Source organism: Pan troglodytes, chromosome 3 (genome assembly GCF_028858775.2).
Source record: "Pan troglodytes isolate AG18354 chromosome 3, NHGRI_mPanTro3-v2.0_pri, whole genome shotgun sequence".
Classification (NCBI taxonomy): domain Eukaryota; kingdom Metazoa; phylum Chordata; class Mammalia; order Primates; family Hominidae; genus Pan; species Pan troglodytes.
In genome coordinates, this window is record NC_072401.2 from 147,592,554 (window position 1) to 147,613,948 (window position 21,395).

At 40.7% G+C, this 21,395-nt stretch overlaps 1 protein-coding gene across 14 annotated transcripts in view; it reads right to left on the reverse strand.

The window, feature by feature from the left end:
* ZNF827 (zinc finger protein 827) overlaps nucleotides 1–21,395 on the reverse strand; it is a 180,820-nt gene that overhangs the window by 45,629 nt on the left and 113,796 nt on the right. For all 14 annotated transcript variants that reach the window (XR_010156713.1, XR_010156714.1, XM_016952308.4 and 11 more), the window contains exon 8: nucleotides 20,058–20,161. Coding sequence is in view for 12 of the 14 variants with exons in the window: in XM_016952308.4 (XP_016807797.1) it covers nucleotides 20,058–20,161 (104 nt within the window). In the remaining 2 variants the exon portion in view is untranslated. The remainder of the gene's footprint in view (nucleotides 1–20,057; nucleotides 20,162–21,395) is intronic.

Genomic DNA, 21,395 nt, shown 5'->3' on the forward strand with positions numbered 1-21,395 from the left:
CTTTAGAGATCTCTTTAATCCCATTAAACTCAGCAATCTGAAAAAAAAAATGAGCTCAAGCTGGTTACCACCAAGAGGCTAAGGAAATCACTTCTTTGCTAGCAAACAGTGTATCAGGATCATTCTTAGTTCTTCAATTGCACAAATAAAGGCAGTGATTTTGGAATCTAGCTGTTTGCAAAAGGATTTAGAAACTGTCATGGATATAGTCTGAGAGGCACAGAGCTAATATTATCATCTTGAGAACATCAACCACACAATCTGACCAGGGAGACATCTTTTCTTCCTCCATTTTAGGCGGAGAGGAGTTTTTCTAATTGATCAAAGGATTCCTTATAAATTGGTGTATATGACTCCCAAAGACTCTAGAACTTTAATAGAGCTGGCAATATCATTTAGCTTGAGCCAGTAATGATTTCCCAAAGGCCAATCTCCAACTTTATCCCAGTTCTCCAATCAAATGAAAATGACTTAAACGCATTCAGAGTGTGCTAACCACACCAGATCCTCCTGGTTGGGTTATTTATGCATACAAAAAGAATTCAGTTTCTCAAAACGGATGTAGTTTACCCTAACTTCATATTTTTTTTTTTGTTATAACTTATTCTGGTATATGCTTGTGCAACCCAGAAGAGGGGCCACCATTGCCAGATAGCAATCTGTTCATTTCAGTCAACCAAGAATTTTTTAACTCTAAAGTCTCTTCGTTGGAAATTTCTATTAAAAACAGCAAAGCCCTTTTAGAAATCTTGACTAGTTTACTCTTACATGCCAAAAGGAAATGAACGCATATACATACGCGTGTGTACACACAGAAGTGAAAATTGATGTAATCCAATCACTTGTAAAGGTTTCTCCTCTCTCCACCCTCTACTCCCTACTCCAGTGAATTTTGAAGCTCGCATCATTCCAGAGGAAACTGTAATTTGGACTCACTCTCTGGCTCAGGCATTAAGTAATCAACCTCATAGCCTGCCAGCAAGGAGTGGACTGCCTATTTTTTCACTGAAACATATTATCTCACTCCCTATCTCAGCAAACTGCCTCTGAACAGCTTGGCTGAAGAATGGTACAAGAACAAGTCTAGACTAGATAATCACTTTTTTTCTGGTGGCTAAAAAACATTTAAAACAAACATCTAGCTGAACAATGGGTTTATATAATCCAAGTCTTGAAAAGTCTATGAAGAATCTACATTTCCTCAGATATTACGAGTAACAAAGAAAATGTTTTTAAAAAGTGATTTTGACATCTGAAGATTATTGAAGGTAGGTGGGAACTGGTACATTTAGTTGAAAACTCATCTTGAACCTGAACCCTTCAGTGGCTGTGGTCATTTTACTTAGTAACCAGGTTTTTGATGATTTAATATTTAGTAGTGTTTCTAAGTAAGGGAGGCAAATAAATTTCGTATTAGGTACTATTTCCATGAGTGGGGACAGGGCAAATCCCTCCCTCTAAAAGATGCCTATTATGTACTAGCAAACATGAGCTTTTTTGATTGTCAGTATTACATTTATATAACAAATATTTAAGAATTCCATTCTAAGTGACAGATGTTACTGTCTTACACAATATAATTTGATATAACATTTAGAAAATGCCATCATTGGTGGCTTTAGGATTGTAAATCACCTCTTCAATGGCAGTACTGGCAAAATACAAATACACAACAGCCTCTAGGCATGTTTTGTATGCATCTGTTAGAGTAATTTGCAGTTTTATTGGAGAATTCATAGTTCCCTGACACGTCTCGTCTCTTTATAAATAATGCCGGAGCAATTCCTTTTGTGTGTGTGTGTGTGTGTGTGCATTTGTGTGAAGCAAAATTCACCTTTCTGATGAAGGCATTCCCTCTTCTAGAAGGAATTCTAAATAATGGATTTGTCTCTAAAAAAGAATCCTGGTTTCATGTTCTTTAACTTTCTGAGACTTTCTTTTTGTTATTAGAACAAATTTTGTAGACTTTTTCCCATAAGTATTCAGTTAAATATCTAGATAGTCATTTTTAACTGATTAGGAAAAAAAAAATCCCCAAATTTCAACCAAATGTAACAAAATAGAATCCCTCTGTGATAACTTAATGAGAAAAATATTGGGCAACACTCACCATCAATAATTAACTAATTATTAAAGGAACATGCACAGATTCCATCCACTATAAAAATTCTGCTCAGCAAATTACCTTTCTTTGCCTCTTTTATCTCTATGCAGGGCCTCTCTGTTCCCATTAAGCCTTTCAGAGGACATTATTTGGGCTTTAAAGATTAAACAGGAAAGAGTTAAATGGAAGTAAGATCATGTCACTTTTCTGCTCAAAGCATTCCAATGGTTCCTGGCATACTTGCAATGAAAGCCCAAGTCCATGCTATTTCAGATGACCTGGGGGCCGGCTCCCTCCCTCCCCTCCAGCCTCACCTCCCTTCCTGCTGTCACTTCCGCGGTCAAGCTCACCCTGACGTCAGGGCCTTGTTGCTCCCTTTACATGAACTTTCTTCCCCATGAGGCAATACAGGACTCTCTCCCACCCTTGCTTCAGGTAGCTGCTGGAATTTCACCTTCTGGGGAGTCTTTTCCTTACCATTCTACCTTATGTGACCCCTTCCCAAACCCCGTCTTTCCCTTGCTTATTTTTTTTCATGATGTTACCTATAATAGTACTAGTTTATTGTCTGCCTCCCCCTCTAGGGTGTATACTTCATGAGGACAGGGGCTTTGTTTTATTCACTGCTGTTCCCCAGGACCTAAGAAGTACCTGGCATACAAAAGCTGCTCATAAGTATGTTGAATAAATGAACTTTTTTTTTTTTTTTTTTTTTTTTGAAATAGGGTCTGGGTCTGTTTCCCAGGCTGGAGTGCAATGGTGCTATCTGGGCTCACTGCAACCTCTGCCTCCTGGGCTCAAACCATCCTCCCATCTCAGCCTCCCAAGTAACTGGGATCACAGGCACACTCCATCACGCCCAGCTACTTTTTTTTGTATTTTTGGTAAAGATGGGGTTTCGCCATGTTGCCCAGGCTGGTCTTGAACTCCTGAGCTCAAGCAATACTCCTGCCTTGGCCTCCCATAGTGCTGGGATTACAGGCGTGAGACATTGTGCTGGGCCATGAATGAATGAACTTTCTTTTCACCCCAGTGATATGCACACCTCACAATCTTCTCATACTGCTCATCAAATATTTAATGATACTCAGATCCTTTTTTTAATTTAATCCTCATTCTGCAACATCTCTGTATTCTTTGACACTGGCAGAGAAGAATGAAAATAATCTAAGGGGAAAGTTAAGGACAGGTTTGTCAGGAGCCACTGATATCCTTTTTCTAACTGAACTCCTTTGTTAGGAAATTAAACAGATATAACAGAAATTAGAATGCTTATTATACATTTTGATATAACGACTGAAAATACCCTCCCACGGCAGCTATTATTTTATTAATTATACCTAAGTCACTGATACTTATGAGACCAATGATGCAATGAGACAGTACAACAGACTGTCCCATTGAACACTCTATTTTCAACAACCAAGATAGAGAAAATGGCGTGCAGTTCTTCTATCACACCTAGTGCCCTAAGATTAATTTAATTCATGAATCTCCCTTGCAAGGTTAAAAATAAGTAACCACCCTCAAACTTCAATCATTCCTTGAGTAAGCTTCGTGAACCTCCAAATGGAAATGACTGTGATCATAGTCGTATTTCATACAAGGATTTCACATCTTTATTAATAACTTACAGGATGTGTAACTTTAACGTTTCTGAAATGACTCTGCCAAAATTTGTTGGAATTTCACCTTCTGGGGAGTCTTTTCCTGACCACTGTTTTTTACACAAGATTGTTGTACAAGATGTTTAGCAGTCTCTGACAAAGACCTATCCTGTGTATAACCATAATTATTAAGCTTACGGCCTATTAACTCAGAGCACCATGAATCTTACCTTTGTTCCTTAACATCTTACTCCCTCTAAACATTTAATTTTTCTTTATAGAAGTGTTTCATGCTCATTATAGAAAACTAGAAGAAGAGAGACAAGGTGGTGGTAGGGGGAAACAAAACTAAAACCCTCAATCAGAGTTCCCATCATCACCCAAAGATAACTTTCATTTTTCTTTTTCATGTCCCAGTGCTTTTTTTTTTGAGACGTAGTCTCGCTCTGTCGCCCAGGCTGGAGTGCAGTGGCGCCATCTCAGCTCACTGCAACCAACGCCTCCCGGGTTCAAGCAATTCTCTGCCTCAGCCTCCCAAATAGCTGGGATTACAGGCGCCCACCACCACGCCCAGCTAATTTTTGTATTTTTAGTAGAGATGGGGTTTCACCATCTTGGCCAGGCTGGTCTTGAACTCCTGACCTCGTGATTCGCCCGCCTTGGCCTCCCAAAGTGCTGGGATTACAGGCATGAGCCACTGTGCCAGGCTGCTTTAAAAAAAAAAACAAAAAAACAAACAAAAAAACACCCAAAAAACAAAAAACATTAATTACTATGAAAGGCATGGCAAGTCTTAGTATGACACCAGTGATGATATTTTTAAAATACCACATTTTCGAGTGATAAAAGTAACAGTTGGGAGATAGACCAGAGTGCTTTAAAAATTAACATTTTCATAAAAATGAAAAACAATTTGACCAAAAATTGTGTCAGAAATAACTTTCACATACCGAAAGCTTGCCTACATGTTAAAAGCATTTGCAAGAGTACACATTTTTTTTTTTTCCTGAGTAAACTTTCCCCTTGTTTTTCTGTGGGTGCAAGTGACTATACAGTACATAGAAAATTAGTGAGCAAAAAAAAAAATAATTAGGATGAGTCATCTTACCTTTTAAGTCATCTTGCCACAAAATGGTTACCTACAATCCACATAACCAATTAATTCCTGCCTCCATAATCTAACAAAGACAGCCAGAATTTGGATCTAATCTTTTTTTATAAATCATTCTACCTCCAGGCTATCCCACTCCCTCATTATCCTGTTTCCTGGCCTCTTTCCCATTCCTATAATACAGCTGATTTCCCTGATAACCTCAGCACAGGCCCCTTTCCCAGGACCCTCCCCCATCATGAATCTTTCAAGCCTAATTCCATTGAAGTTAAAAAAGAAGCAACTCATTTGAGTGACTCATTCCTAGATACTTAGGGCGGAGAAACTAGATTCTGCAGCTGGATGAGTCATTTTGACTGGAAAGCCCCGATAGGAAAGAGGTTCTGTAGAGTGCATACAACAGAGGATGGGGAAATTATGAAGGTAGTAGGTACAGATAAACGCAGAACATTCAAATAGTGTTCCTTAGTCTGAAGCACTTTGATACCTTAAAGAGGAGTTCTACTTTGCAAATACCACTTTACAAGATTTTTTCCCAACATTTTCATTGAAAATATCTCCATTTACTTTAGCTGCTTTTAGGTCTACCATTTTTCTGGAGTCACAGTTATGTATTTGTTTGTTTTTTAATTTTATTTTTTAGAGGCAGTATCTCTCTGACACCAAGGCTGGAGTGCAGTGGCTTGATCTTATTAACAGCTCACTGCAGCCTTGAACTCCTGGCCTCAAGCAATCCTCCTGCTTCAGCCTCCCAAGTAGCTGGGACTACAGGTATACACGACCATACATGGCTAATTTTTAAATTTTTTGCAGAGGCGGGGTCTTGCTACATTGCCCAGGCTGGTCTTGAACTCCTGGCCTCGAACAATCCTCCTGCCTTGGCTTCCCAAAGCATTGGGATTACAAGTGTGAGCCACTGTGCCCAGCCTAGCGTCATATTTAAATGTGGTTCTGCCAAAGTGGATTTTGTCCAAAGCTCCAGGAATATCCTCATGATAGAAACTTCCAGAGAGAGTTGGTGTCAAGCATTCAGTATGAGAATATACAAGATATTTTCTCCTTTGTTCAAAATGAAACTAACTTATTGGTGTTTTCTGATTGAAACCACCTTTGCAAAGATGATGACAGTGAGAGAAGTCCAGCATGGCTGACTCCATTCTTGCTTCTGGCCTCACAGACTGGCTGCCTTTGCTTTTTCCTGGGCCTAGGGCAGGCTAACCATGGGGAGAATTTAGTTTATAATTTAACTTTGAAACAATGATGATAATAGTCCCTCCCTAAAACTAATGCCCTCCTGGCTCACGGACTGAAAACTAATAAAAGTCCACAAGACTAGGATTATGAGAAGGGTCTGAATTCTAAAATGAAGGTGTAGTTTCTATAATCCCTTACTGCTCAGGAGTCACGTGGCCAGAGGTCACAAGATGTGTCTTCCCCAGTTGCTTCTATAGATAACATCACTATTGTAGCATCTAAGATTGGTCTTTTGAGATGTTTTTCAGACAGCATTCTGGCAACTGACTGACCCCACCCAGACCCATGACTCAACCAGTCCTGTGGCCCCCATCCAGAGGTGGACTCAGCACATGAGGACCATTTTCTATACCCCTATGATTTCATCTCCAACCAATCAGCAGCACCCATTCCCTAGCCCCCTGCCCACCAAATTATCCATAAAAAACCTGGGCTCTGAGTTCCTGGGGAGACTTATCTGAGTGATAACTCCAGTCCTCCTGCTAGGCTGCCCTGCATTAATTAAACTCTTTACTGCAATAACAGGGTCTCAGTGAATTGGTTTTGTCTGTGCAGCAGGCAGGAAGGACCCATCAGGCAATTACATGATTATGAAAGTAACATATACTTCTTATAAAAATGGAAATTCATAAAATATAAGTATAAATTACTTGACATGCCAACTAAACTGAGGAAAAGCTAACATTTCTAGATTTATTCTTTCTGCTCTTTTTTTCCTGCATGCCCACCGTTTTACAAATCATGGTATCATACCATTCATGTGGATTTGTAACCTGCTTTATAGTTTCACAAACTGTATGAAAAACTCATTTAACTCTGGCTTCTGGTTAGGGGAGCTTACTGAAGGAAGACGGCTAGGAGTTATTGCTTTATATTTTTAGCAGTTTACTTGATCTAGAGATTATTCATTATGGCTCCAAATTATTATATGAGTAAAGGCCAATTCTAAAAAAAAAAAGTGACTTGAACACAATGGTTTCCCACTTTACTTTTTTAACTTTTAGAAATTATAAGTGTAATGTAAATTGATGAAAAAAATAGAACAAAGGATATAAACTCAAAAATAAAAGAATGCCTCTCACTACTGTCCCCTTCTCCCAATCCCTGTCCTTTCCACTTGTCAGTGGTAATCACCAGTCACAGTTTAAGAAATTATCCATGCATATACAAGCTATTATGTACACATAAATGTACTGCCTCTTTTTTAAAACATAATGGGATCATGTCACGCATGTTGTCAGCAGCCAGTGTTTCCTTTTTTTATCTAACAATATGTCTTGGGCATTTTTTCAAAGAGATTCCTACAGATCTCCTTCATTCTTTTTTAATGGCTGTGGAGTTTCCCACTGAATATTCATGGTTTATTGAAAACGGTTTCCTACCTATGTGCATTTAGTTTGTTTTCAGGTCTTTATGCTGCAAAGTGTATTTTTGTCCATATCCCTTAAAGTTACTTGTTCAAGTCTATTTGTAGATTAAATTCCTAGAACGAGACATTGACGTCCAGCTCACAAATTAACATGGAGTGTTATACTTCTCTGCAACCAAGAGAACTCGTTTCGCTTTTTTTTTTTTTTTGAGTCAGGGTTTCACTCTGTTGCCCAGGCTGGAGTGCAGTGGCGCAATCCTGGCTCACTGCAACCTCCGCCTCCTGGGTTCAAGTGATTCTCGTACCTCAGCCTCCTGAGTAGCTGGGATTACAGGCATGCACCACCATGCCTGGCTAATTTTTGTTTGTTTGTTTGTTTTGTAGAGACGGGGTTTCACCATGTTGGTCAGGCTAGTCTCAAACTCCTGGCCTCAAATGTTTGGCCTGCCTCGCCTCCCAAAGTGCCAGGATTATACGTGAGCCACTGCGCCTGGCCCCTCATTTCTGGTTTATATTTTTAATAGAGTATTTCATGTAAGTATTACATTATGTAAGCCTCACCATGGCTCACAGTAGACACAGAGAAGGAGATTGGGAGATGGAATGCAAAAGCACTTGAGAGTGTAGGAAGCTAAGGACAGAAATGGCTATGTACATGTGGTGATTTCCAAATGTAAGGTCTGTCTCTGCTGTTTCTCGTAGGGGTGAGGAGGTCTACGACTAGGGAGGTGTGCAGCTTGACAGCTGTAGAATGTTGTTTCTCTCTTCATGTGCAAGACCTTGGAAGTACCAGGAGATTTGTGGGACATGTTTCCCAAGCAAGAGGGAAAAACCACGCACAATTTTTTAATCATTTAAAAGAAATACAGATATATCCTTTTCATGGGCTGCCCAAACTCCTTACTGATTTAGGCCTGAATTTAAATCTGTCTCATGCACAGTTTACCATAAGTATTGATGAGAGACTCCAATGTGAACTTTTGCCTGATTGGGATCAAAATATAAAACTGGCCATCGCTAAAATAATTTATACTTGAAAAGAAGCTCATTTGATTAAAAAGGTTCTTTAAAACATCTGTTAGCTCAGAGATGGGAAAAAAATTCTACTTGAAGTAACTCCAAGCTTTTTTTTTTTCTGAGACGGACTCTCACTCTGTCACCCAGGCTGGAGTGCAGTGGCACAGTCTGAGCTCACTGCAACCTCCACCTGCTGGGTTCAAGCGATTCTCCTGCCTCAGCCTCCCAGGTAGTTGGGACTACAGGTGTGTGCCACTGCACCTGGTTACTTTTTGCATTTTTTTTTTTTTTTAGTAGAGACAGGATCCCACCATGTTGGTCAGGCTGGTCTTTAAACCCTGACCTCAGGTGATCCGCCTGCCTTGGCCTCCCAAAGTACTGGAATTACAGGCATGAGCCACTGCACCCGACCAACTCCAAGCTTTTTAATATGAGACTAATGACAGAGGGAATTTTTATGACTGGGAGATTTATTATCACATGAGAAAATCAGTCTTCAGTTTTCATGTTGGGTATTGGACTCTCACATCAAACCATCTAAAGTCTTCTTGTGCCTCCATCTCCCACTCTCTGCTTCCAGAAATGCCTTAACGTTTCTTTAGTGGTTGGCAATCAGCTCGGCATCTAAGGTGAAAAAACGAATATAGCCCTGCAATCTTTCTACTGTCAAGGTAAACCATTTTATATTTATTTATTTATTTATTTTTTGAGATGGTGTCTCGCTCTGTCACCCAGGCTGGAGTGCAGTGGCGTGATCTAGGCTTACTGCAGCCTCTGCCGCCTGGGTTCAAGAGATTTTCCTGTCTCAGCCTCCTGGGTAGGTGGGACTACAGGCGCACGCCAACACGCCCAGCTAACTTTTGTATTTTTAGTGGAGATGGGGTTTCACTGCATTGGTCAGGCTGGTCTCAAACTCCTGACCTCAGGTGATCCATCCTCCTCGGCCTCCCAAAGTGCTCGGATTACAGGTGTGAGCCACCACGCCTGACCTAAACCATTTTATTCTAAAAGGAGAGTTACTTCATGGGACAGTCGTCCCCTCCTCTGTGGTTTTGCTTTCTAAGATTTCCATTACCCACGGTCAACTGCGGTGTGAAAATATTAAATGGAAAATTCCACAAATAAACATTTCATAAGTTAAAAAAAATTGCGTGTTGTTCTAAGTTGATGAAATCTCTTGCCATCCCATTCTGTCCTACCTGGGACGTGGGTCACCCCTTTGTCCGGCATTCCATTAAACGCCCATTAGTCACTGACATCCTCTGCTCCTGACATCTATCAACATTATCATGGCTCCATGATCCAGGATCACCAAAAGCAGATGATCCTCCTTCTGACACAGTGTCAGAAGGTCAGTCGCAGCCTCACAGTACGTCACAGCAGCTGTCATTCACCTCACTTCATCTCATCATGTAGACATTTCATCATCTCACATCAGCACGGGAAGAGTGAGTATAGTGCAAGAAGATCTTTTGAGAGAAGGACCACATTCACATAACTTTTATTATAGTATGTTGTTATTAAATTGTTCTATTTCATTATTATTGTTAATCTCTTGCTGTGCCTAATTTATAAATTAAACTTTATCATAGGTATGTGTGTATAAGAAAAAACATAGTATTTCCAGGGTTTGGTACCATCTGTGTTTTCAGGCCTCCACTAGGGGTCTGGGAATGTATCCCCTGAGGATGAGTGGGGACTAATGCAGTGTGAGCACCGCATTAGGTAGAGACCAATTCTATTTATAAAAGGCTTTATTGTACATTTTATTTTTGCAAGTGGATCCATTTTAACCTGTGGCAAAAACAGACCCGTATTATAATCAGTCTTACGAGTGCATGTGCATCAGTCAAAGTTTAGATTTTATCCTGATGACAACAGGAAGCCCCCCTTGCCGGCAGTGGCCTGATGAGATCTGCAGTCTAGAAAGATAGTCGGACTGCAGGATGGACAGCAGGGATTTGAGGGGGTGACACTGGAGACAGGAAGACCAGCCAGAGGCCACTGTAATCCAGAGAACTAGTGATGAAGACTAGAATAAAAGTTACTGCAGTTAGGGTTAGGAGAGATCTAGGAGGAGGGATCGATGTAGAAGGACATGGTAACTGAATGGAAGTGGAGGGTGAAGAAGAGGTAATAATGAAAGATGGTGCAGCAGATAGTGTTGTTCCTCATGTCCCTCCCCAGTTACAGGTTGAGCCTCCCAAATCCGGAAACCCCAAATCTGAAATGCTCAGAATTTGAAGCTTTTTGAGCACCAGCATCATGCTCAAAGGAAATGCTCTCAGATTTTTGAATTTGGGATGCTCATCCAGTAAGTATCATGAAAATTATCTATCTATCTAGATATAAAAAAATCTAAAATCTGAAATACTCTTCTGATCCCAAACACTTTGGATAAGGGATACTCAACCTGTATCACTTTTCCTTCACGGCTTCAATGCCTTACTTCCCACCACCAGTACCTGCATGTATTTCCTATGGGCTTTCTCTGGCCACTGAAAGCTGGTTGGCCCACATGTATGGTAGACCAGAGATTGGGGGAATTAAGTCTCTTGGGAGCAGCTTTAACTGATGACTGGCTGCATACATATCCCAGCTGTCTCACTCTTGAGGTAGGAAACTCTGAAGTGTGTATCCTACATTGTGTCCCAGAGGTCCTCAGGGAAATTAATCTCCAGTTGGCCACATTGGTAACCTGTTTGGCTGCTTTCCTTTGCTTGGCTCATTTTTCCATCTTGCTACCAGTGTTTCCTGGTCTCACCTCCTAACAAACAAACAAACAAACAAACAAACAAACAAAAACTAGGCCTGGCGCAGTGGCTCGCGCCTGTAATCCCAGCACTTTGGGAGGCCGAGGCGGGCGGATCACCTGAAGTCAGGAGTTCAAGACCAGCCTGGCCAACATGGTGAAACCCTGTTTCTACTAAAAATACCAAAAAAAAAAAAAAAATAAAAAAAATAAATAAATAAATTTGCCGGGCGTTGAGGCATGCGCCTGTAATCCCAGCTACTCAGGAGGCTGAGGCAGAAGAATTCCTTGAACCCGGGAGGTGGAGGATGCAGTCAGCTGAGATCGTGCCACTGCACTCCAGCCTGGGCGACGGAGCAAGACTCTGTCTTGGAAACAAAACAAAACAAAAAACCCAAAAATTGCACCCAAATTTGTCTCACAATCTGCTTCTGGGGAAATCCAAACAAATGGTGTTCAAACTTATGGTGTGTGCCTTGGTGGGTGATGATTATGATGCCATCTATTAAGACAGAAAAATAGGAGAGGAGGGTTTTAATTCACTGATTAATGTTTTTGGAGGAGTGGTATGAAGACAGTGGGAGGCAGGGGAAATGACATCTTCAGTTTGAAGCCCTTTGGACTGAAAGAGCTCCAGGGACCTTGATGTGGGATGTCTGAATGGAACTTCTGGGGATGGTGTGGTGAACTTCATATCATGCGAATGCAAACACTGGCCACACTTTTGCATTTCTAGTGAACATCTTTTGTTTCTGAATGATAAAGTGAGAATAGAAAAGCTAAGTATCTTGCTAAGAGACACAATGAATGAGAGAGAATAGCAGAAAATGAAAAATGAAGTCCTGGACCATCATTCCTATCACTACATCAGGAGACAGCCATGGTGTGATGTGGGAGTGTCTTCCTTACCACAGAGAGGCACTCATTTGGCCTAGGTAAGAGCATACGGAATAGATTTGTTTGAATGAAAATAGATGGTCTAGTTTATGAGTGGAATTACTTTTCTTTTTTCTATCCTGGTTACCAGAGGGCAGTTGCTGCCCTGAAAAGAAATAAACACAAAGAAGAAATTGCATGAAATGAGAATATGTATTTTTGATAGCAAAGGAATGGAAGAACATATTGTATATACAGAAAAGGCCTTGTAGATTGAATTAGCCAGTCCCAAACTGAAGCCAGGGTCACTGCATTGCAATTTTCAAACAAATACTCTCCATCATCCATTACACATACTCAAGAATTTGGCCTTTTATAGCACTATTCATTCTCGAGGCATCTAAATAGTCTTTGCAAAAGTAAAAAAGCAACCACAGGCACTGCTGAGGCCTTATAAAGGGTGTTTGGAATATTATGTGAGCACATATAAATTTGATAAATTTGCTCTGTTCAGAGGAAGAAACCAGGCCAAGGCCAAAGTGGCCACAGCCCTGGGGATAACCTATGCTTGAGAAACAAAGTCCTCAAATGGAATTTGGATTTTGTTGAGATGGGGTCTTGCTATGCTGTCCAGGCTGGTCTCAAACTCCTGTGCTCAAGTGATCCTCCCACCCGAGCCTCCTGAATAGCTGGGATTATAGGTGTGTGCCACCACATTTGACTTGGATCTGGGTTTTATAAGGGCTTTCGGATGTTACCATTTCCCACAAAGCACAAACATGAAAGTGTTGATAATTATTTTTAATACCAAGTGACTCAACCCATCTGGGCAGACTCAAACCATATGGGCAGAGATAAAGGGGCGTGGCCACACAATCACAGTTGTTTATTTATCTTTGTGGCTTTCTACAGATTCTTCAGGTAAGGCATCTAAACAGGATACACATTTCTCCTTTAGAAAGGTTACCACCCTTAAAAAAGTATGCGTGTACTTTAGTGTGTGAACCTATAAATGCTGGTCTATAGGGGCTGACAACTTAATTTAATTAATTACTGAGAAGAGCTAACTCAGACACATAGCTGACAGTGCCTAATGAAAGATCTTTCTCTACAACTAGTTTCTAATAGAGTCAACAGCTCCCCTTTGAAATACACCTATACTCTAAGACCAAACTAGGCTGGTGGGGGACAGATGGGGCTAACAAGGAGCACATAATCCTTAGCCTCAAGTAACATTGTCTGGATCAAGAAAATCCATAACTACGAAACTTTCTCCCTCTAGTAAACAGCTGCACAGACTATAGCTTATCTCCTGCAAGTACATCAAAGAAGTGCCATAAGCAGTGTGGAATAGTTTTTGGATTTGAAATGCAACAGGAGAAGATATATCAACCTACATGTCATTAGTTTAGGGCAACCAGTTTGTGTTACAAATAGAAATGCTCCTGCAAACTAGAAGTGGCATAATTGAAAAACTGTTGTCATCATTATCACTGTCATAGTCTGAAGCAAATGTGCACTCCCATTAGCCTGAAGGTGTCCACTTGGCATCTAGACCTACCTATTTGTAAATAAGCAATTAGCCTTGACAAATGCAGAAATACTATCATAAGTATGCAGCTTGATGAATTTTCACAAAATTACCTATGTACATAATGAGTAATCAGATAAAGAAATAGAATGCCCCAGCTTCCTAAAAGCCCTTCTCATCCCCATCCCAGTCACTACCTCTCCCCAGTACTGTGTCTTTCAAGAACTACTTATGGTGACTTTTCCCTTTCCCAACTTTCACTGTAGGTGGGAGAATTTTAGCAGTAAAGCCCCTAGACTAGACTGATTTTCTCCTGTGCTGGCATATAGTTTTGGCCCTAGAAAGAAAATGAAGGAGTCTGGGCTAAAATTACAGTGCCATAACAGATGTGTATTAGTCTATTTTCACACTGCTATAAAAATACTACCAGAGACTGGGTAATTTACAAAGAAAAGAGGTTTAATTGACTCACATCTCTGCATGGCTGGGGAGGCCTCAAGAAGCAGAATCATGGCGGAAAGGGAAGCAGGCACATCTTATATGGATGCAGACAAGGGTGAGTGAATGAAGGAGGAACTGCCGAACACTTAAAACCATCAGCTCTCGTGAGAACTCACTATCACGAGAACAGCATGGGAGAAACCATCACCATGATCCAAACACACGGAGATTACAATTCAAGATGAGATTTGGATGGGGACACAGAGCTAAACCATATCAAGATGACAGAACTTTTAATACAGGGGATGTGCAAGGAGCTTGTAGACCTTCTCATCTCTTTCTATAGGAAACTGGGCTAGGACCAAACCCAAGTTCTCCTGATTCCCAGTCTAGAAATGTTTCTTCTATGCTGCTGACCAGATCATCACTAAACTCAGCATTACATATTTTATCTAACTGAGAGTTTTAACACAGCTTCATAAAACCATTTCTATGAACCAGATGATCCATTAAAAACTACTGACATCCTAACTGAAAGAAATGTTCCAAGTGACTATGATATTACTAGATATCAAAGCATTAAAGGAAGAGAGGAAAGATAGAAATAGAAGAGAATACGATTAGAATTCTGTTAATCAACAGTAAGTAATTATAAATTATTTCAAGTATCTTACTTAAAGGACTAATTTTTATTTCTAGCTAAAAGAAGACGGTGCATCAGTAATACTTAAAATGCCAACAGCTGCGGTAAATGTGGGCAACACTGGGAGGTGTGTTCCTTTTGGTAAGTGCCTGGTGACATATTATCTGACTTAGCAGGCAGCAAGATAGGGCAGAAAGAGAGAAAATGTGCTGTGCAGTTCTGGGTCTGAATTCCTGTGCTGCCCCTCCTCAACTGTATGACTTTGAACAAGTTATTAAATCTCTCTACACCTCCAGGTAGTAATTTGTAAATTGTGGATAATTCCTATGTCTCAATGAGTTGTTTCCAGAATTAAAAATGAGATGACATATGTCCTGTGCCTGACAATTTAATAGATCCTTGAAAACTGCTAGCTTCTTTCTCTGTACAAAATGAATTTTTCTCATCACAAAGGAGCTCAAGTTACAAAACGATATACACTAACATCCAATGTTCTATTGTTTATCTATGACTTTGTCTAAATTGAAAAAGAATCTGCTGTGTTTGAGAATGGATTGAAGAAAATAGTTTGCTATAATATAATCCAAGATAGATTTATATGTGTGTCTCTCTCTCAAGGCCTGAGTTGGGAAGTCTTAACACAAAGGAAGGTGACATGCACACATTGAGATGTATCTTTTTAAGCCAACTGTCTTAAAGAGGTCATTCACTTCTGACCAGGGGTGTGTCAGGCTGAGAGCTAGTTGCAGGTGGCATTCTAATGCAAGGCATCATTTATTCAGATTTCAGGAAAGTATATGACACAGTATATTAGATTGATAGGCAAATCAGAGAAGGGAAAATGGATCAAGAACAAGACTGAGGACAACGCAGGCAATTCCAAACCAGCCTTTTGATTGAACATCAAATTCTGACTGGCATAGGAGGTCCTGAAAGAAACTAAAACTTCCCTCTGCCTATAAAAAAAAAGCTTGTTTTTGTGAGGGGTGCTGATGTTCATCTTTTCTTGTTTGTACATTATAAATAAAACCAACAACATGAGTTTTTTTTTTAAATGCAAGTTAGGAAATAATGAGGGAAGGGATTGATGAATATAATTGCAGATGTGCTTTACATCATCTCACTCCAGGCTGCATCTGAAATAACACACGGAAGCATCAGGGACTCCAAACGCTCGGAGAGAATTCCATGGAGACCCACATTTTCCTTCACACCCGCCCTGGTTGTGTTTTTGTTTTTTGGCTTAATACAGAGCAAACATACTGTGACTTCAAATCATAATAACACAGAATGGAAGCTCCACGTTGTTTAAAAGCAGTACTGGGATATAAATTCTTCTCTTAACAGCCTTTGCTTACAGCAAGATGATGGGAAACAGGGACAGCTGCAGGTACAATGGCAATGGGTCTGCTTTTAATACAGAATCACCCACATGCCCTGAAAATCACCTGACCTCGGAATCTTTCTTCTATTGATGTAAATCTTGCACAAAGTGAAACAACTATAAATTAAATAAAGTACATTAAATTTCACGTAGTCTGTAATTTCTATCTCCCCCATGATAGGAAAGCTCTTTTATTTCTTTTGTAAAGTCACCAGCAGCAACATCACCACCCAGGGTACATTCAGTAATCTATTTATGGCTCTAAGGATATTTTGTCCCCACATCCCTCCCGCAGAAGGTGACAGCAGTTTTTAACTCATCATTTTATTAAAGATTCCTGATGCTACCTCTGCCTAAGACATTCGCAGCAAGTGAAAATGTTAGGTCTTGGCTAACATGAGCATTCTTTAGTTCTCAGGAAAGTCAGTCTAGAAATACTGGCAACAACCGCAGCCAGGACACCGTGAAGCTCTGTGTTTATTCTGTTTCTCTGGGACGGTGGCAGCTGTGAGTTTCAGATGCCATCTGCCGAAGGCAAATGCCTAGTTAACTGTGCTATTCTCGATCTCTTCACAGTCCACAGTTCTACCAACCTCTCTCTACTTTGCAATCCCCCTCACTGCTGGCTTCCTTCTCCAACAGGCCTGAAACACAAGCACAACATACTGAAGCTACCATGGATCCCCTTGGCCCAGCAGCTGTTACACCCTAAATGATATTCTCTTCTAGCACCTCCTTACCCTGTGGTCTTAATCTGAAGGCATCTGGACTCTTCTTCCTATTGGTAGAAGGTACATAACTATATACCAATGTTGTATATATTGTTGAAATAATGCTATGTATTTTCAGCATTTGCAAGGGAAATGGAACTAGGCACATTATATCTCATTAATTATGGTCTCTACTAATTGGGAATCTGAGAGAGTTCTCTGGGCTGACATTTATTTTTGCATTATCTGCTGAACGAAGACGTTTGCTAAGTAAATAAAAGGTAGAAAGTTTTTTAATAGTAGTGTTTAAACTACCTAAGAGAAGATTTCTAAAGACTCTGAGGCTTTCATTTGTACACTAACAACAAATTATTTTCTACCTAGTCACTAAAGCCAGCTGTCTCCTTTCTGGCTTCCCTATTTCTGCACATCCACTATCATTTCCTAATTCAACGTGCTTATTAGCAAAGCTAACCAGTCTCCAACCAGCCAACTTATCCTCTGTCTGCTTTTCCCACCCCACTCCTCTTTTTCTCTCTAACTCAGGCCCTCACTAATAAAGCTGCCCTAGAACTAGAGGATCCCGGCTAGGCTCCTGTCATTTGCCCCCAGTCTTCTCCAATGATTCAGTAATCTGCTGCCGGATTGGTCTTTCAAAAATTTCTTTTCATTTTTTCCTTTCACACTCCAATCTTATTATCCCAGATGAAATGTTCTATAAGAACCCATGACTCTTATACTCCAGAACTTTAAGATCCTCAACTGTAGCTTCAGTGTTCTTGCTCCCAGCACTGCATTTAGCAGATTACTAAAATAAATGTAGATTCACAATATTTATCTGAACTCCCTGGGGCCAGATGTAATTTGGGATTCATACTTCTTTCTCATTTTAGGACCACAATATGGTGCATAAAACCTATTTTATGTAACATCCCAGTGGACCTGAAGCAACACTTCATAGTCAAGTACATTGATAGTTCTTCAACAAAATGTATAAATTTCACCCCTTGTTGTAATAAATAAAGACAATAAATAAATAGCCTCCCATTAGGTTTGCCACAAAATATTTATACAAAAAAATTTTGGTTGGTGGGGTTTTTTGGATTTCAGAATTGTGATTAAGAGATTGAGAATGTATAGTAGGTATATTTATCCATGGCCATTTATCACTGTCCAGACTTGAAAGAAGTTAAGTTTTCTTTAAAAGTCTCCACACCGTTAACTTTGATTAATTCAGGCTGTTCTCCTCCACAATTAGTCCAAATTATTGAGGCCTTCCTTACAAAACTGTCTTCAGATTATGAGAACTTCATGACCACAAGGTTGTCCCTATCATTTTAAATTTTTTTCTAATTTTAACTCCATTCCCAAAGCATTTTCACCTTGCTTATTAACACAAAAAAAGTCTTTTTTTTTTAGCTGCTTATTTTAACAAAATGTAAATGTAGTCATTTTGCTTTTCTCTACCTAAAGAAAGGCTTTGGTGAAGTAGGGTAGATTGATTATCTTTCAGCAGGGCGGATTTACATTTTAAAAATCTCAGTTATGCTGACCTTCTCCCCCAAATAAGAGTTAAGCTTTTAAAGTGTGAGTTCATCTAATGTCTAACATAAGTTTATCAAGCAAATCACGGAAAACCCCCCTATGCACAGTTAAGCATATACTGAAATCACTCTTTAGGTCAAGTTTTAACTTGACCAATAAACCCTGCTTTAAATACTGCCAAGCCAAACATAAAGCCAGCAGTGCAAGGTTTGTATATATATCATGGGATGCTGGCCATATGGGTCACAGCATTCTGACAGGCAATTCCTGGGCAGTTATTTTGACATTAGAAAGTCACAATCCATCAACTTAACAGCAGGGCAATAATTTTGGGACCAGGGAGATGGCTATTCAAAACGACAATGTGGGAAGTAAACAGTAGTTCCAAGAACCCCTGTTTGAGTATGAAGACATAAACTAGACAAAATTTCTTTCCACCTCTAGAACCAGCCATTATGTAATGTGTTTTTGTGTAAGCACGTTATTTCTGGTGTTTGAATAGAAAAGCCCTGCCTGCAAAGCTAAAAAGCATGCAGGTATCTGGATTCTTTGGCTGAATGTGAGGAGATGAGAAGAAATGGAACTACCCTTATGAGACTCAAGAATGACAAAGAGTTGCCTTCCCCACCCCCACCCTCCACCCCAGTTTGTCACAAACTATTTCCAATGACCTGTGATACCCGAGGCCAATATTTCAGATGTCACTGCATTCTTTCTGCATTGCAAATTAATTAGTTCTCCAGTGCCCTGTAAAACAGGGCTCCTTGAGTATGTGGAGGAGACTTGGACTTTATTTTTGAAGAGGCTGCGGGGCCAACAACCCTGCTGTAAGTCCTGCCCTGCACACAGGTGGCCACGGTTTCCTGGACAAATGAATGCGGATGGAGGCTACCGAGTGCTGCTGAGATCCTCTCCACAGCTGGGAGGGAAGGTAGCAACTGGCAGAAGTTTCCTGGCTGCTAGATTGGTGGTGGGCGGGGTGGGTATGGGTACGGAGTATGAACTAGAGTGCAGCGGTTCTCAGATGTTCTCATTTCTCAATAACTCTGAGAACACACACATAAGCCCTCCAGGATGGCCATGCTGTGGATAAGGAACAGTAAGCACATCCTTCCTTCTACCCAGGAAAGGAGAAATGAAAAAAGGAAGAATGGATAAGAAATGATGTACTGATGGCTGAGATGGCAAAACAGAGCACTGGATGGATATATGTAGATACTATGGCCAAGAAGAGAGACAAAATCTGGGTGGCAAGGTTTCCTCAGTGAGCTGTCTTGTTTCCATGCAAACTGAGGTGGTCTTTGTGGTGGCCCACACCCCCTGGGGTCATGACCTGCCCTACTGGGGACTAGCACTCTTCGCCACTGCCCTCCCCTATATTCCTGGCTGCCAGCCTGAAATACAACATGTAAAGCAAATTATTTTCAGTTTATACTTCATTATTTTAAAGAAAAAGAAATTCATTATGTGGGTGAAATATTAGCAGGTAAAGAACAATAAGCTCTTAAAGCAAAGATGAAGAGGCTTATTACTGTAAACATTTTATTTTAATAAACTTTTGTAGCTTAAATTGAGTTTCTCCTTCTTTTCTAAAACCTAACCTTATATGAATAACTACATCCGTAAGCTGAAAGTATCTGAAAATTCACACATTTCAGAAAAGTAATTCTTAAGCAATCAACAGTAGAAGCAAAGCCAACAATGTTTCCATACCTGGAGCTGATATTCTTCCGTGCAGCACAGAGTCACTGGGCAGCAGTTCTTTTGAATTGGAGGTGAATGGTGATTGTCTAAATGTGTCTTCTGAAAAGAAAGGGCTGGGGTGGGGGAGGGGGAGTGAGGTTTAGTAAATTAAAGTTATTTAAGACACCCAGAGCACCTGGTCCCAAATACATATATATGCAATATTAGATAAGGTGTTGCTGTTTGCAACGGTGTTTAGTGAATATAAGAAGATTGTGCTTAAAATGGAGAAAAAGAAAAGTCATTACATCAGACAAGTGCCAGCTGTACCTTCTGCCTATGGGTTTTATATTTGGGGGGTATAAATGAAACATCATCTTTGAAACACTGTTAAACCCATAGAGGAGGACAGCTGAGCAGTACATTTTCCTCTTGCTCTATTCTTTTTGTGTGTTGTGCCCTGCCTGGGTCAGAATCAGAAAGAGCCTGTCTGTGGTTTTCCTGGTAGAGATGGAATTGCCCTGGCTCACCCATATTCTGTCACCTGATCCCTCAGGGACCCACTGCACACATCAAGACAGATGGCTGGGGCCAGGGACCAATACACTGAAGGAAACATGTCACTGGTCCCCACAGAAACAAAAACTGCAACTTGAAATTGTGTTGGTTCTGAAGGAGTTAAAGTCAGAAAACCGGGCTGCCAGAAGGGACCCCAGGGAGCTCCCTCATTTAACATGAAAGAGAGGCCCTGACCTGAGTGATCCTAAGGTCCCCTAGTGACTCAGCTAGAACTAGAACTAGGGTCACCAGACATCCTGCCAGGGTTCCCCCTAAAACCATGACCACAGTGAACACAAAGGATTGAATGTTTTTAATTAGAGAACTCTAACTCGGTCACAGGGTCCATCTTCCAGGCCTCTAAAATAAAATGTGAATAAGTACTGCGATCACATATGAGAATACTGGAGTATCCATCAGTGTCCAACCTAGAAAATGGAAAGCCCTATTTATTTACAACAGAGGAAATTCAACCATAGGAACTGGGTACCCAGATAGTGGAAGTTCCAGGGGGTAGTAACACAGCCCAGAGATAGGAAGGGCAGGAAGCCATTGCCACCCTGAGGCTGGAGGGACAAAAGGAGGAGATAAATGGAGCCCAGGTCATGGGAGCCGAAGCACCAGAGGAGATGCAGCTGCCATGGGAGACAGAGAGGGAGTGGTAGAATACCCAGGCTCTACCTTAATCCCCACCCCTACCTCTCACCAGTGCCTCTGATTGGCTGAACCTTCCCGGAAGGCAGGGAAACGCAGCCAGGAGGGATCACTACCCCCCACCACTCCCCTGGGCAAAACAGCAGATCTGGAGCA